Source organism: Gorilla gorilla, chromosome 4 (assembly GCF_029281585.2).
Source record: "Gorilla gorilla gorilla isolate KB3781 chromosome 4, NHGRI_mGorGor1-v2.1_pri, whole genome shotgun sequence".
Lineage (NCBI taxonomy): Eukaryota > Metazoa > Chordata > Mammalia > Primates > Hominidae > Gorilla > Gorilla gorilla.
Window position 1 is genome coordinate 182,824,537 of NC_073228.2, and position 17,194 is coordinate 182,841,730.

Consider the following 17,194-nt stretch of genomic DNA (forward strand, 5'->3'; position numbering starts at 1 on the left):
CTGCAGTTCTGACTGGGGTAAAGCAGTTACTGTGTACTGTCGTGATAGGCTGTCCCTTTCCTGGTCGTTTGGCTAGAGAGAGGAGGGAGACTTTTGGGGGGTGCTTTTTGTGTGCCCATTTGCATTTCTGAGTTGCCAGCTTCTTTGCTTCCAAGACTAGGATATATGAGGTAAACAGAGACCCAGAGAACTCATCACCATGTTGTCACTTGAGTCTGACTGAGTGCCATTGCCAGTGGCTTGCCTCTCTCTACTTTTCAGAGTTTTCTTATGTTTGTTTTAGATACAATAGTGAAGATTTGTAGTGTGTTTAGTGAAAAGAGTAGGGAAATACATGTCTGTTTTCCCCAGAACAGAAGTACAAATTTGATTTTTTGTTTTTTCTTTTTGAGACAGGGTCTCACTCTGTTGCCTAGTCTAAAGTGCAATGGCATGATCATGGCTCACTGCAGCCTCAACCTCCTGGGCTCAGGCGATCCTCCCACCTCAGCCTCCCGAGTAGTTCGGCTACAGGAGTGTGCCACCATGCCTGGCTAATTTTGTATTTTTAGTAGAGACAGGTTTTCTCCATATTGGTCAGACTGGTCTCGAATTCCTGACCTCAAGTAATCCGCCCGCCTCAGCCTCCCAAAATGCTGGGATTACCGGCGTGAGCCACTGCGCCCGGTTGAGTTTTTAATTTTTTACATCATTGTTGGCTGTTGGCTTTTGAGGGCTGGGGTGTATATATATATGTATGTATGTTTGTATGTATTTATATGAGACAGATCTGGTCTTGCTTTATTGCCCAGGCGGCTGGAGTGCAGTGGCACAATCTCAGCTCACTGCAATCTCCTCCTCCCAGGCTCAAGCAACCCTCCTGTCTCAGCCTCCCAAGTAGCTGGGACCACAGGAGTGTGCCATCATGCCCAGCTAATTTTCATAATTTTTTTTTTTTGTAGAGACAGGATCTCACTATGTTGTCCAAGCTGGTCTCAAACTCCTGGGCTGAAGCGGTTGTCCCACCTCAGCCTCCCAAAGTGGTGGGATTATAGGCATGTGCCACCACGCCTGGCTAATTTTGTATTTTTAGTAGAGATGGGGTTTCACTATGTTGGTCAGCCTGGTCTGACCTCAGGTCATCCGCCCACTTCGGCCTCCCAAAGTGCTGGGATTACAGGCGTGAGCCACTGTGCCCGACTGAGAAAAGATTTATTTATTTATTTGAGACAGAGTCTCACTCTGTCACCCGGGCTGGAATGCAGTGGCACGATCTCAGCTCACTGAAACCTCTGCCTCCTGGGTTCAAGAGATTCTCCTGCCTCAGTCTCCTGAGTAGCTGGGATTACAGGCGTGCACCACCACGCCTGGCTAGTTTTTGTATTTTTAGTAGAGACAAGGTTTCACCATGTTGGCCAGGCTGGTCTCAAACCCCTGGCCTCAAGTGATGCACTTGCCTCAGCTTCTCAAAGTGCTGGGATTACAGGTGTGAGCCACCACACCCGACCGGAGGAAGGATTTTTATGGAAGACAGCAACACATTCGGCTTTGTGCTGAGAAGCAGAGTGTAGAAGAAAAACAGTAGATACTGGAAAAGGAGTCAAAAGCCACATGATTTAGGGCCCACGACAAGGATTATGGCTTTCACTCTAATTGCATCTCATTTTTGTTAAAAAATCTTTTTTGTGCCAGGCGTAGTGGCTCACACCTGTAATCCCAGCACTTTGGGAGGCCGAGGCGGGAGGATCACTTGAGGCTAGGCGTTTGAGACCAGCCTGGGCAACATAGTGAGACCCCGTCTCTCAAAAACAAAAACAAAAACAAAAAACAGCAACAACAACAAAAACAGAAGCAGCAGCTTGTGGAAGTGTAGAGTAGTGTAGAGAGAGATAACAGGGCCTTGCACTGGGCGAGCAACCATGGAAGGACACCTGCAGTTCATGGCAACAGGGTGGGCGTGGCTCTACAAGTAAGGGAATGACTCCTTGTGCATTCAGGTGGACAGTTGTGCCATATGGAATTACCTATATGGGAAGATTGGTAATTAACACACAGGGAAATCACCATGCTACTTTCTTCTATGAATTTGACTACTTTAGATTCTACATGTAAATGAAGTCATGCAGTATTTGTATTTCTCTGCCTTCTTTATTTCACTTAACATAGTGTCCTCCAGGTTCATCCATATTGTCACATATGTCAGGATTTCTTTATTTTTTTAAGGCAGAATAATATTCCTTTGTGTATATAAACACATTGTGGCTGGGCTTGGTGGCTCACGCCTGTAATCCCAGCACTTTGGGAGGCCAAGGAGGATGGATCACGAGGTCAGGAGTTCAAGACCAGCCTGGTGAAGATGGTGAAACCCCATCTCTATTAAAACTACAAAAATTAGCCGGGCGTGGTCATGAGTGCCTGTAATCCCAGCTACTTGGGAGGCTGAGGCAGAGAACTGCTTGAACCCGGAAGGCGGAGGTGGCAGTGAGCCAAGATTGTGCCATTGCACTCCAGCCTGGGTGACAGAGCAAGACACCGTCTCAAACAAACAAACAAACAAAGAAAACATTTCCTTTATCTATTCATCCATCAACAGATACTGAGTTGTTTCCATATCTTGGCCATGGTGAATAATGTTGCAGCTAACATGGGAGTGCAGGTATCTCATGGAGTTTCACTTCCTCTGGATGTATAGCCAGAAGTGGGATTGGTGGATCCTAATGTAGCTCTAGTTATAAATTTTTCAGGAACCTCTATACCGTTTTCTGTAATGATTGTACCAATTTACATCGTTTTGATCGTGGCCATCCTAATGGAGGTGCAGTGATTTCTCACTGAGTTTGGGTTTATATTTCTCTTATACCTAGAGATGTTTACCATCTTTTTATATGCTTGTTGCTCATTGCTCATTTGTATATCTTTATTGGAGAATTGCCTGTTCAAGTCCTTTGTCCATTTTAAAATCAGGTTATTTGGTTTTGTTATTGTTGTTGAGTTGTAAAAGTTCCATATAAATCCAGGATATATTGCAAATCAGATATATGATATGTAAGCATTTTCGTCTATTCTGTAGATTGCCTTTGTTTCCTTTGATTAGCCAAAGTTTTTAAGTTTGATGTAGTCCCATTTGTCTATTTTTGCTGTTATCTGTGCTTCTGATGTCATATTCAAGAAATCATTGCCATCTCCAACATCCTGAGTTTTTTCCCTTTTTACTTTAGTAATTTATAAAATAATTTGGTCTCACATTTAGGTTTTTAATCAATTTTGAGTTAATTTTTATGTATGGTGTACGGTCAGGGTACAGGCTCATCTTTTGCACGTGGAAATCCAGCTTTGTCAACATCTTTTGCAGGGGATTTTCCTTTCCCAATTGTGTAGTAGTTGTTTTCGTGCCGCCCACGCCATCCTGAAATTCACACACAGGGTTGCAAGTTACTGCCCTCCGGGAACCTCCCCTTCTCTTCCGAAGAACCAGGAACCCGGAGCTCTACAGCTCACCCGGGCCCTCTCATACGTCTGGGCGCCTAACAGCGCAGCTGCGACCTCGCCTCAAACGCGTGGAACTACACTTCCCAGAAAGCCAGCGTCCTCCCGTGGACTCCATTTCCTAGAGGCCTTAGCGGCCGCTTTGCTCCTCTAGGTACCAGGCGCTCTGCGGAGCTTTCGCTGCCCGGTGAGCGGCGCCGGGCTTGAGGTCGCCCAGACGTCGGAGGAGCCGGGTCACGAGGCTGGAGCTTCCTGCTTGCAGAGTGCGGCGGGGAGGCGCGGCCCGGGAACGCGGGATCCTGGGGAGGTGAGCGGCATGGCTGGCTGTGCCGGGAAGAGGCGGCGCCTGGCGCCAGGACGACCCGAGGCCGCGGGGCTCCGAGGGCCTCTGTGGGTGCGGGTGGGCACCCCCGCGTCTGTCACCGGCCCCCGCGCCAGGACTTGGACTCTCGCCCCTCACGGGCCGCTCTGGTGCCGCTGCCGATGCCCGTGCCTCTGGCTCGCGCCGCCCGCCGTGAACGCGGGGCCAGGCGTTTGCTCCCGGGCCCACCCTGCCCGCGCCGTGTGGGCCTCGCGGAGTCGGGGCGCCGGGACCCCGAGCGCAGGGCAGAGGCAGCCGGGCCCGGTTTCTGAGTCAGTCCCCAGGACGGCCACTCCTCCTGCCTCGGGACACCCAGCGCTTTCCTCTTCAAAGCCGTTTTCCGTGGAGTCAGGAGATGATTTGTTGGCGGGAGAGAGAGGAACCGGCTGGGAAAGGCCTGAGGCGGAGGGAAGTCGTCCCGGGGCCGTCGTGGTGGGAGTCCCGGCCCGCCTCGCAGGGGCGTGAACGGGGCAGGTGCCCCGGCGCTGCCTCAGTTTCCTGAGCGGTGCAGTGGGTGCTGGCAGTGCCAGCTGGCGCCGAGGAACTCAGCGGCGTGGGGCGAGCCCTGACCCTGGTGGGCTCAGCGGGTCGCTGCTGCCACTGCGAGTCCAGCGTCCCCTTTGTAAACCCCAAGCCTGTGAGGCCTGGGCCTGGCCGGGCGGCCCAGCGCTGCTCTGGTCCGCGGGCTCCTGGCTCCTCCCGAATCCCTGTGAGGGCGCGCGGGGTCCTTCTCAGCGGGAGTCGGGGTTTTAGAGCTGCGGATTCCAGGGCTGGAAAGCAGAAGCGGTTCTTCCTGGCTCCCTTTTTCTTCTCAGATCTGCCTTCTGGAGACTGCGCCGTCCTCCCGGGAGAGCCAGAAAGAGGACATGGCTGCTGGGCAGCGGGAAGCGAGGCCCCAGGTGAGCTCATTGCCCTCCCAGATCCCAGTGGATGGATTTTCCCCACTAACTGGATGGAGTTCTTCACCCGGGACCATCTTCAGCCAGGATGGAGCCCAAGTCCTTTTCTCTTGGAGGAGCTGGTCCGCCCTCATGAGTGGTGGATTCTGTAGGGAGGATCACCCACCCTCCCCATCCGTGTCTAGTGGTTTTTAATTAACAGTTTGTTCACTAATCTTCATCCATTGTGTGACTAGTTTGACAAGTAAGATACCACAAGTCTGTCTATCACTAGGGACAGAGCAAACGTACACACCTGGGAAAAATCCCTGCCTCCTTCACTCACCCATGTCTCCCTTCCTGTCCTTTGCAGGAATACTTTCTCTTTTCACCCCTGAGAATCCTCATAACACCACCCCTTCCCCAGGCTTCTCCAACGCATCGTTTTTAGTTTTTTGTCTCTCTTAACTTTGCGAATCATATTCTTTGCTTGTGTCACTGTCTTGAAATCTATTGTAGACCGTTTTCATTTTTGTGTAGTGGGAATGAGGAGGCCACCCTTTCTAGGTGAGACGAGAGCGAACAGAGTTGGAGAGGTCGCTTGACTCGCAGGACACAGAGAAGACCCCTCAGGTAGCGGCAGGAAGGGTTGCATGGGATAGCAATAGTGCAGAGGCAGCGTAGGTGGTAGTTAGGAAGTAGGGCTGTCAAGCCAGATGGCAGCGTTTTAACCCATCTCCTCTGTTGCTGTTTGTGGGCCTTGTGCCTCAGTTTTCTCGCCTGTAAAATGGGAATAACAACCGTGCCCACCTCCCAGCGTAGATGAGGGGATCACATGAGTTAGTGTGTGGAAAGTGTTCGGATCAGGGCTGGGCACTGAGTAGTTACTGCTCAGTATATGGTGGTTGTGTTTGCTGAGTGACATTACTGTATTCATATATTAATGTTAATGTTGATAGATAGAAACTGCCGTACAATGTGTTTAGGACCCAGACGATGTTATCCTTTATTCATTTTTTTATCTAACAATAATAATGTCCACCGACTGTCTAGCGTACATACCAGGGAATGGGCTGAGGGCTTTACATTTGTTCTCTCACTCTCACAGTAGCACAACAATTACAATTCTTGTTTTACATGTGAGGAAACTGAGGCTCAGAAAAGTTAAGTAACCTGAGTACAGTCCAAGTATGCCTGGCTCTGAGTTCCCTCGGACCACCCAGTCGTCCCTGTGGTGCGTCTTTCAGAGTATGGGCAGATCCAGCCACGTGATACCAGAGTGCTTCTGCAGCGTGGCATTATCTTTTTTTTTTTTTTTTTGAGAGGCAGTCTTACTCTGTCACCCAGGCTGGAGTGCAGTGGCGCGATCTCGGCTCACTGCAACCTCCGCCTCCCTGGTTCAAGCAATTCCCCTGCCTCAGCCTCCTGAGTAGCTAGGACTACAGGCATGTGCCACCACGCCCGGCTAATTTTTTTTTTGTATTTTAGTAGAGGCGGGGTTTCACCATGTTGGCCAGGATGGCTTCAATCTCCTGACCTCGTGATCCACCAGCCACAGCCTCCCAGAGTGCTGGGATTAAAGGTGTGAGCCACCGCGCCTGGCGGCATTATCTTTTAGACTAGCCAAGACAGTGGAGTGGGAGCTGAGGGTGTGGCCAGAACAGGCTATTGTGCATTTGAGCTGGTATTTGTCCTCGAAGGCATTCCTATTCCATTCTCAGAGAGCCAAACTGCTCTCCTGACTAGAACCTTCTCCATCCCTGTGTGTGGGTGAGTCTCTGTGGCATCCATCCTGTCTGTTCTTGCTGCCCATGCGTCAGTAATGTGTAGACCTGTGTGTAAAATTCAGTGAAGGGAATTTAAAGACCAGAGAGTGCAGAGTTCACAATTAGAAAACTGGAGTTATGATCTTGCTGCTACCTCTAGCAAAGCACATGACCTGGGGATCTTGGCTGCCCTGGACCTTGTGTTCTTGTCTCAGGGCCCTATGCAGATACACAGTTGTTCAAATTATTTCATGCATTTTCTAGTCCGCCAGTCAGATTATACATTCTTTGAGAACAAAGATCATTTCTTGTACTCTTCCCCAATATGCAAATAATTTGATGCTCTTTTTCACCATAAAAATATTGCAGGGTTATGGTGTAAATTTTAGAGAATAAAACATTTATATATATACATATGTATATGTGTGTGTGTATATATGTATGTTTATGGATACGTGTGTATATATATGTGCATATGTATGTGTATGTTTATATAGTTGTGCGTTGCATAATGACATTTTGGTCAATAAAAGACCATAAATGTGACAGTGGTCCCATAAGATTAAAACCTAGCTGAAAGATTCCTGTCTCCTAATGACTGAGTAGCTATTGTAACATTATAGTGCAGGGCTTTGCTCCTGTTTTGTGGTGATGCTGGTATAAACAGACCTACCGTGCAGCCTGCCAGTCCTATAAAAGTATACAGCATATGTGATTGTACAGTTCATAATAGTTGATGATATCTGACTGTGTTGCTGGGTTATATATTTATTGTACTATTCTTGTTATTTTACAGTGTCTTCCTTTTGCTTGTTTTTTAAAAAGTTAACTGTAACAGCCTCAGGCAGGTTCTTTGAGAGGTATGCAGAAGAAGGCTTTGTTCTCATAGGAGATGACAGCTGCATGTGTGTCATTGCCCCTGAAGACCTTCCAGTGGGACAGGGTGGAGATGTGGAAGACAGTGGTGTTGATGCTGACCCTGTGTAGGCCTAGACTAATGTGCGTATTTATGTCCTAGTTTTTAACAAAAAAATTTTTAAAGTAAAAATTAAAAGCTTTTAAAATAGGAGAAAGCTTATAAAATAAGGATATAAAGAAAGAAAATATATTTGTACAGCTAGACAGTGTGTTTAAGATAAGTGTTACTACAAAAGAGTCAAAGTTTGAAAACATTAAAAAGTTTAGAAAGTTACAGTAAGCTAAGGACAATTTGTTAAAGAAAACTTTAAAAAAATAAATTTAGTGTAGCCTAAGTGTACAGTGTTTAAAATGTCTACAGTCATGCACAATAGTGTCCTAAGTTTCACATTCACTCACCGCTCACTCAGCCAGGCGACTTCCAGTCCTGGAAGCTCCATTCATGGCAAGAGCCCTATACAGGTGTACCATTTCTTCTGTTTTATGCTGTAGTTTACCATGCCTTTTCTATGTTTAAATATATTTACATGCACAGACACTTAGCACTGTCTTACAGTTCTCTACAGTATTCAGTACGGTAACATGCTGTACAGGTTTGTAGCCTAGGAGTAACAGGCTGTACCACATAGCCCGGGTGTGTGGGAGGCCATACCATCCAGGTTTCTCTCTTATATTCCCATAATGACGAAATGGCTTAACAATGCATTTCTCAGAATGTACCTCCATTGTTAATGCGACACGCGACTGTGTACTCTATATATTTCATATATACAATAGAAAATAAAATCACCCTTAACCCCACCATCTGGAGATAATCACTGTCATTCAGTTTATTGCATGTTTCAATAGTTTTTTATGTATGTAGAAATATTTTTTTTTTTTTTGGAGAGGGAGTCTCACTTTGTCACCAAGGCTGGAGTGCAGTGGTGCAGTCTCGGCTCACTGCAAGTTCCACCTCCTGGGTTCAAGCAATTCTCCTGCCTCAACCTCCCTAGTAGCTGGGATTACAGGCACATGCCACCATGCCCGGCTAATTTTTTGTATTTTTGTAGAGACAGGGTTTCACCGTATTGCCCAGGCTGGTCTCGAACTCCTGAGCTCAGGCAGTCCACCCGCCTCGGCCTCCCAAAGTGCTAGGATTACAGGTGTGAGCCACCACACCTGGCCAGAAACAGTTTTTTGAATGGGGACAAACTCGAAACAGTGATATATAACCTGCTTTGTACTTAACATCTTCATGGATGTCTTTTTATGTCAACAAATAGCAATTTATAGCATCAGCTCTAATGATTGCCCAATATTTGTTTGTATTAATGTGATAATAGCTGACATTGGAACCTTTAATGTGAGCCCGATGTGGTTTTCAGTGCATTGTGCAGATGAACTTATTTATTCAGTGTGTGGTAGATTTTGAGAGGCGTTTTTAGAGTACTTTTGAATGGAGCCCAGGACGTCTGCCTGGATTGGAATCCCCGCTCTACCACTGAACAGCTGTGTGACTTTAGACGAATTTTTTTTTTCTTTTTTGAGATGAAGTCTCATTCTGTTTCCAGGCTGGAGTGCAGTAGCATGATCTCGGCTCAGTGCAACCTCTGCCTCCCGGGTTCAAGCGATTCTCCTGCCTCAGCCTCCTGAGTAGCTGGGACTACAGGTGCACACCACCATGCCTGGTTAATTTTTGTTATTTTTAGTAGAGACGGGGTTTCGCCGTGTTGGCCAGGATGGTCTCGATCTCTTGACCTTGAGATCCACCCACCTCGGCCTCCCAGAGTGCTGGGATTATAGGCATGAGTCACTGCACCCAGCCAACTTTAAACAAATTGCTTAGCCTCTCAGTGACTTTGCTTTCTGTGATGTAAAATGGGAACAATAACTATTTTCTTCAAAAGGTAATTGTGAAGGTTAGATACAGTATATACTAATGATTAATACAAAGCTCTAAATATAGTGTCTGGCCCATGTAAAGCATTCAGTAAAAGAGAGGTGTTCTGATTTTTATCATTATTATCCTCAAGCTTGAATCAGCACACAGGTAGTGCCATAAGTTATTTAACCCAGCCTCTATCAGCGAGTATTTAGGTTGTTTCCTGGTTTTTTTTGCTACTAACACCATGATAAGTATCCTTGTGCTTATATTTTTGTGCACTGTTTCTTACAGTAATTGGTGAGTTAAAGATTATACATAGTTCTAAGTTTTTATGCTGTTGTTTACCATGCCTTTTCTATGTTTAAATATATTTACATGCACAGACACTTAGCATTGTCTTACAGTTCTCTACAGTATTCAGTACGGTAACATGCTGTACAGGTTTGTAGCCTAGGAGTAACAGGCTGTACCACATAGCCCGGGTGTGTGGGAGGCCATACCATCCAGGTTTCTCTCTTATATTCCCATAATGACGAAATGGCTTAACAATGCATTTCTCAGAATGTACCTCCATCGTTAATGCAACACACGACTGTGTACTCTATATATTTCATATATACAATGCCAACAAAAGATTATTCTAATTAAGGCTCCCACTAATGGCTGTAATTCCTCTACCCATCTCTTACAGTGGCTGCACTAGGCCTGAATCTCACTGTGTGCTGCTCAGTATACATTTGTTACTGGCCAATTGTTCATTAAAGGAATGACCTGGAACCTTCAGAAGCTTGAATAGTATGAGAAGTGTTTCACGGGTAGCGTGTCTTCCCCACTGCCGCCCCCTCCACTCTGTGAGGGTGGTCCTGGGTGAGCTGGAACGACTTGTCCTTACAGGTGTCACTGACGTTCGAGGACGTGGCTGTGCTCTTTACCCGGGATGAGTGGAGAAAGCTGGCTCCTTCTCAGAGAAACTTGTACCGGGATGTGATGCTGGAGAACTATAGGAACCTGCTCTCACTGGGTAAGGAAATTTCCCCTCTAGAAACAGAATTCAAAAATCGGGATATCTCAGCACCTCCTTCCCTGAATAAAAGCGGTTGGTCACTGAAAAATTTGAGCTCAGTTTGAGGATTGTACAAATCAGATCTCTGTAAATAAACATTGAAAACTTAACTTTATCCTAATAAGTATGGAATTGCTCTATGTCTTGGCGGGTGGGTATTGATAATTATCCCCTTCCTGCTGTACAATTTCACATTAGAAATTCTCTCATAGTTCAGGCAGCATTTTCCTGCTTTGGTTGTTCTGTGGTTTGTTTGCTCATCTCTCAGCAGAGGGCTTACCTCATCCTTCTTCGTCGACCTACCATTGCCTTTCCCACTGCTCCTTTCCAGCCAGATGAATCTCGTAAAATCCATCTTCAAAAGGGAATCATACGATGTTTTCTCATTTTAAAAAAAGTTACTTGATAGATCATTCTATAGATGCCAGTTTATAAGTTTTAATTACATCATACATGCAACGTTCCTTCTGTAGAAAAGCCACGGTTACCCTAATAATCAAGGGATACTTCATTGTGTCAAAACGAAGACCGAGACTTTTGTTGTTGTTGTTTATGTGCAGGACTCTCGTTTACCAAACCGAAAGTCATCTCCCTGTTGCAGCAAGGAGAAGATCCCTGGGAGCTGGAGAAAGACAGTTCTGGCGTCTCCTCTCTAGGTAAGTGGGTGGCCTGAGGTGCTCGGGAATGGCCGCAGACAATGGTCTGGTTAATGAGAGGAGGTAGGAACATTGGTTGGGCAACTCCCTTGAGAATTCTCAGGCCTCAAGAAGTGGTAGGGAAGCGGAAGCCCAGGTTCTTAGGCAGGATTAGTCACTTGTAATCACTTCCCCATGAATCTCTCAGCATCTCTTTTCTTACTCTTTCCTGTTGTTTTAGAATAGGGCTGTATTTTCATGTATTCATTCAGCAAACATAGTATATTTAAGGAACTTCAAATAATCACTCTGGCTGAAGCTCAGGGTGTATTTGGGAAAGGAGGAGGTGAGGAAGGAAATAGCCTAGAAAGCTAGGGAAGGGCCATGTGGTAAGTGCTTGGGCACGGTTCTAAGAGGTGGAAACTGTCCCATGGAGCACTGGAAATAATGGAAGGATTTGGGCAGGAATCATATGGTCCTTGGTATCTTAGAAAAGTTGGTGTGAATCAGAAACAGCTGAGTCTCCATCCGTGTAAGAACAGCTAAGGGACCTGTGGCGTGTCCTTACTCTGGTGAGCATCACCACCCTGAAAACAAGAGTCCAGGGACGTGGACAGAGCTTCCAAAAAGTTACAGAGCATTGTTGGGATGCCACCATTTATGTCTAATGAAAATTATGTGTATGTGTAATGTGCACGTAAGCAGAGAGAAAGGTTAGGAGGACACACCTTAGCTGGTGACATTAGTTACACTTGGAATGGGATTGAGAATGGGTCCATGGAAGGGGATGTTATTTACATGTAACATTTTAATTTTTCACAGAGAGAATATATTCATGACGTTGCTATGTGATTCGAATTTAATACAGATGGTCACTTTGGGAGTATCGTGATTGAAAGTGAGGCAAAACTAGAGGCGGGAAGCCTTGCAGAGCAATTGCAATCATGGAGGGAGGCAGGAGGTGGAAGGGCCTGGATGAAGGCACTTGCCGTGAGTTCGTGAGGGAGGAGGTGGCGCCTACGTGATCAGGGTACAGGAGCAGTTGGGTGTGGGATGGATTTCACTTGAGATGTGAGTGAAGTAGTCAGGTGGGGAACCCTGGTGGGCAGGTGTGTAAGTGACAGGGCCGAGACTCAAGGGAGGTCAGGGAGCCCATCAGCATGACGGGCATTAGAAGCTTGGAGCTGGCCAGGTGAGGGGGCCGAGTGGAGGCCCGAATTTCAGGAAACAGCATTTGCGAGGTGCTTAAGGAGGAGGAATCTGACAGAGCCCGAGAAGTAATCAGAGGAGAGAAACGGGGAGGGGCCATCGTGGCAGTCGGGGACTGAGAGCGGTTGAACTGGGGGGCTCTGGCTCTGGGAGATCGAGGTTGAACCCTCGCCCACAGCTTTGTATAGCATTGGGCAGAAAGGGACGCAGGTCTCGTGCTTCTGGAGTGCACGATCTAGTGGGGGACAAGGTGAACACACTCATTGCACACAAGGCACAGAAGGACACGTTCCAGTGAGGACCACGTGGGAAAGACACTCGGTGCTGTGAGAGTGCAGAGCAGGCAGGTGGCGTCAGCAAAGGCTTCCCTGTGGAAGGGCCTGGGATCAAAGGACTGAAGAACTGCTCTGGCCTAAAGAATGAATGGTGTTTGTGGCGGGGCACAGTGGCTCACGCCTGTAATCCCAGCACTTTAGGAGGCCAAGGCGGGTGGATCACGAGGTCAGGAGATCGAGACCATCCTGGCTAACACGGCGAAACCCTGTCTCTACTAAAAATACAAAAAATCAGCCGGACGTGGTGGCGGGCGCCTGTAGTCCCAGCTACTCGGGAGACTGAGGCAGGAGAATGGTGTGAACCCGGGTGGTGGAACTTGCAGCGAGCCGAGATCGCGCCACTGCACTCCAGCCTTAGTGACAGAGCAAGACTCCAACTCAAAAAAAAAAAAAAAAAAAGAATGGTGTTCGTGAAGGTCCAAAGAAGTAAAGCCAGTGAGGAGAAGGTAGAGCCAGGCACCGAAGAGAGCTGCGGGCCCTGTCACAGAGTTTGGTTGGTGCTTGAGAGCTAAGCATAGGCTCTGAGGAGCCATAAGTAGCCCAGAGCAGGCCCAGGCTGCATTCTGCAGCTGCCAGCGCATGTGAGGAACCTGACCGCCACAGTGCAGGGCTTGTCAAGTCCGGAGGGCTCAGTGATGGCCCCTCATGCCATGGGCCCAGCGAGGAGCTGCACGGCAGGCAGCCTTGGCCTCCCCATAGCTCCTGTGCTGGGGAGAGCTTTCTCGTGATGATAGCTTGAACTTTTTTTTTAAAAGGGGAACCACACTTGTGTTTTTAATCTCCTTTGGTAGAAATACACTAATTTTATATTAAATTAAAATTTAATGAACTGCCAGAGACCACCACAAAGTAAGCCGAACGCAAGCAGCAGGGAACCAGGTGAGATTTAAGAGGGGCGTCAGTCTGGCCATTATGTGTGGGCCGAATCTGGTGTGGAAGAGCAGGAAGAAAGAAAGAATTGTTCCCTTTCCCTTTAACTGGGGAGCATCTGATGGCTGAGTAAGTCTCCCCTCTAGAGAGAAGTATTAACAGGCTGAAAATATGACGAGTGCAGAGCTGTCCAGAGGGATGCCGGGCACCTGATAGTGTTGTCAGTCAGTCCCTTTTCAGATTGGGGAGGACGGCCCTGCAGGAAAACCGTGAGCAGTTGATTGAGTAAGGAAGGACGTCAGAGCTGTTTCCTGCCCGATTGCTCTTGGTGGGATGACCTTCCTCCTCCTCTTGTCAGATGGAAGTCAGATGGCGTTCGTAGGGTGCTGACGTGCTTGCATCTCTGCTGCACCCCTGGTGGGGCTCCTGTCTGCCTGGACTAAGATTGCCCCAGGACAGCTTCCTTTTCCCATGAGCGCTCACTTCATTGAGAGCGTGGTTGAAGGACTGGGATGTTCCTGGAATTATCTCAGATTATTAACTCTAGCTCGAACCAAAAACTCAACCTGTAGGCTGGGTGAGGTGGGTCACGCCTGTAATTCCAGCACTTTGGGAGGCCAAGGTGGGAGGATCACTTGAGCCCAGGAGTTCAAGACCAACCTTGGTAACATAGACACTGTCTGTGTTTATATAACTTTAAAAAAGAAAAAAAAATTTTAGACAAAAACCTACCCTTTGAACAGCCAGTGATAGAAAAACTTATGCTCCCCATGATAGGACTCTCTTGAACCTCCAGTAGCCTCAAAATGTACTTGTACAAAGTTATTTTCTTTTGAGATGGACTCTTGCTCTGTTGCCCAGGCTGGAGTGCATTGGCGTGATTCTCAGCTCACTGCAGTGCCCTCCTCCCAGGTTCAAGCGATTCTTGTGCTTCAGCCTCTCCGGTAGCTGGGATTACAGGCACACGCCACCATGCCGGGCTAATTTTTGGCATTTTTTTAGTAGAGACCAGGTTTTGCCATGTTGGCCAGGCTGGTCTCAAACTTCTGATCTGAAATGATCTGTCCCCCTCAGCCTCCCAAAAGGCTGGGATTACAGGCGTGAGCCACCACACCTGGCCTGCTTTGTTTTCTTACTGCAAGAAGCCATCTTGGGTAGGCTGAATTGTGCAGGGTGGTGAGCGGAGGGGTTGCTCAGCAAGGTTTGCTGAAGCTGCAACTGTACACAGGGAGGATTGTCTTTTCCTGATTTGCACAGAATGCTGTGGGGCTTAGCAACAGCCCTGATGACATGGCCTGGAATGGTTTTACAAAGTGACTGCTTACAAGATGGAAGTGTGGCCACAATGCCCTGTAGCCCTATTTCATTTTACTTGTTTTTGTAGAGATGGAGGTCTTGCTATGCTGCCCAGGCTGTTTTTGAACTCTTGGCCTCAAGCAATCCTCCCATGTCAGCCTCCCAAAATGCTGGGATTATAGGCCTGAACCACCGCACCTACCCAGTATAGTCCGGTTTAATTTGTATGAGTTAGTCTTTTTCTTGTTTGCCAGCAAAGACTCGTACATATGCCCTGCCCCTCCCCTCCTACCAACATCTCTTCTCTTCCTAACTTCCAGAATTATCTATTTAAAGAGTAAATCAACCATATTGCTTCTGTGCTCAAAATCTCCGATGGTTTCCATCCCATACAATATAGCCCAAAGTCCCCATCATGGCCTTTAGAGACCTACATGGTCTGGCCCTGGCTACCTCTTCACCCTCAGCTCCTTCCACTCTGCCCTTCATTCAAGGCCTCTGATCACCCTTGGCCGCCCTGCGGTTTGTCAGGGGGGCCAAGCAGGCCCCCACTCAGGACCTCTGCCCTGCTTTTTTCTGTCTGGGACCGTTCTTCGTGGCGGTCATGCGTCCATGTGGCTCACTCACTTCTTGTGCTGCACAGGCTTCGGCTCACACAGGCACAGATCATCTGACACACAGCCCTGCAGCCCCCACGCTATCTCCTCAGCGTGCTTTATTTTCCCTCCTCGTGCTTAGCGCTGTGTAATAGACCTGTTTCTTTGTGATCTGTCTCTGCCTCTGCATTGTAAGCTGCTGTAGGAGGGATTGCCTCATTCATTCACTCCTGTTTTCCAAGAACCTAAAACAGTCCCTGGCCAGGGTAGACGTCCAGTTATATAATGAATGCACGAGTGACTTGGACTAGGTTGGTGGTGTTGGAGACAGAAAGAAGTGAACCAGTCCCAGAGATGTCCAGGAGATACAGCCAGCAGGACTTGGATTTGATGTGGAAGATAAACGAGATAGGGTTGTCAGGGATGCTTATTTTGTTTCTGGTTTGTTCTGGGATGGCCGGTGTCATTCAATGAGATACTACCACTGGAAGGAGATTAGATTTGGAGGATGGTATGAGTTTGATATTTTTACTTTGCAGGGGAATTTTACTTTTTTTAGAAAATTTTTTATTTTAAGATAATAGTAGATTTATATGCAGTTGTGAGAAGTAGTATAGAAAGATTCTATGTCCCTTATACTCATTTCCAAAACCATAGTATAATACCACAACCAAAATACTGACATTGATACAGTGAAGATACAGAAAAATCCCTTCAGTCAGCACAGAGATCCCTCCTGGTATCCGTTTTTACACGCACCTGTTTCCCTCTTGTTCACTGCCCCTGTTCCCTGCCTCTTTTCCTGAAGTCCTGATAATCACTAATGTGTTCTCCATTCTATAATTTTATCATTTCAAGAATGTCATATACATGGAATAATAAAATGTATACAATGTTATGGGATTTTTTTTTTTTTGCCCCACTTAACATAAATCTCTGGAAATTTCATCTGTGTAGTTGTATACATCAGTACTTCATTTCTTTTAATTGCTGAGTCGTGTTCCATAGAGTATATCATAGTTTGTATAGCCATTCCCTTGTTGGACATCTGGATTATTTACAGTTTTTGGCATTTAAGTATAATGCTGTTATAAACATTCATGTGCAGGTTTTTGTGCAAAAATTAGTTTTTATTTCTGTGTGATAAATGCCCAGGAGTGGAATTGCTGAGTCATGGGGTAGTTGTAGGTTTAGTTTTTGAAGACATAGCCAAGTTGTTTTCCAGAGTGGCTGTGCCATTTTACATTTCACCAGTAGCATGTGAATGATCCCGTGTTGTTACATCCTTGCCAATATTTTGCCTTGGTACTACTATTTATTTTAACCATTCTGGTAGGTGTATGGTGAAATACATTGTGATTTTAATTTGTGTGTTCCTAACATCTGTTGATGTTTGACATAGTTCATGTGCTTATTTGCCATTTGTATTTCCTTTTTTTTATTTTTTATTTTTTGGAGACTGAGTCTTGCTCTGTCACCCAGGCTGGAGTACAGTGGTGTGATCTCAGCTCAATGCAATGTCTGACTCCTGGGTTCAAGCAATTCTCATACCTCAGCCTCCTGAGTAGCTGGGATTACAGGTGCATGCCACCACACCCAGCTAATTTTTGGCATTTTTAGTAGAGACAGGGTTTCACCTTATTGGCCAGGCTGGTCTCAAACTCCTGACCTCAAGTGATCCGCCTACCTCGGCCTCCCAGAGTGCTGGGCTTACAGGCGTGAGTCACCACACCTGGCCTGTGTTTCTTATTTAATAAAACGTCTGGGTATTTTGTTCATTTTCTAGTTGAGTTATTTTGGAGTTTTTTACTGTTGAGTTTTGAAAGATCTTTATATATGCCGGATAGTAGTTGCCGGATATGTGGTTCACAAATGCTTTCTCTTACTCTGTAGTTTGTCTTTTTATCCTTTTTACTGGTTATTTTGCAGAACACA

The 17,194-nt window shown here is 46.7% G+C and overlaps 1 protein-coding gene across 3 annotated transcripts in view; it reads left to right on the forward strand.

Annotated features, from left to right (window-relative positions):
• The first annotated feature begins 3,331 nt into the window (after positions 1–3,331).
• ZNF354B (zinc finger protein 354B) overlaps positions 3,332–17,194 on the forward strand; it is a 28,743-nt gene continuing 14,880 nt past the window's right edge. Inside the window, exons 1-4 of one of the 3 annotated variants that reach the window (XR_008679653.2) lie at positions 3,332–3,772; positions 4,642–4,725; positions 10,150–10,276; positions 10,879–10,974. Coding sequence is in view for 1 of the 3 variants with exons in the window: in XM_055386478.2 (XP_055242453.1) it covers positions 4,693–4,725; positions 10,150–10,276; positions 10,879–10,974 (256 nt within the window). In the remaining 2 variants the exon portion in view is untranslated. Of the gene's footprint in view, positions 4,726–10,149; positions 10,277–10,878; positions 10,975–17,194 lie in introns of all 3 variants that reach the window. The other 2 variants (XR_008679651.2, XM_055386478.2) reach the window with 2 other exon arrangements.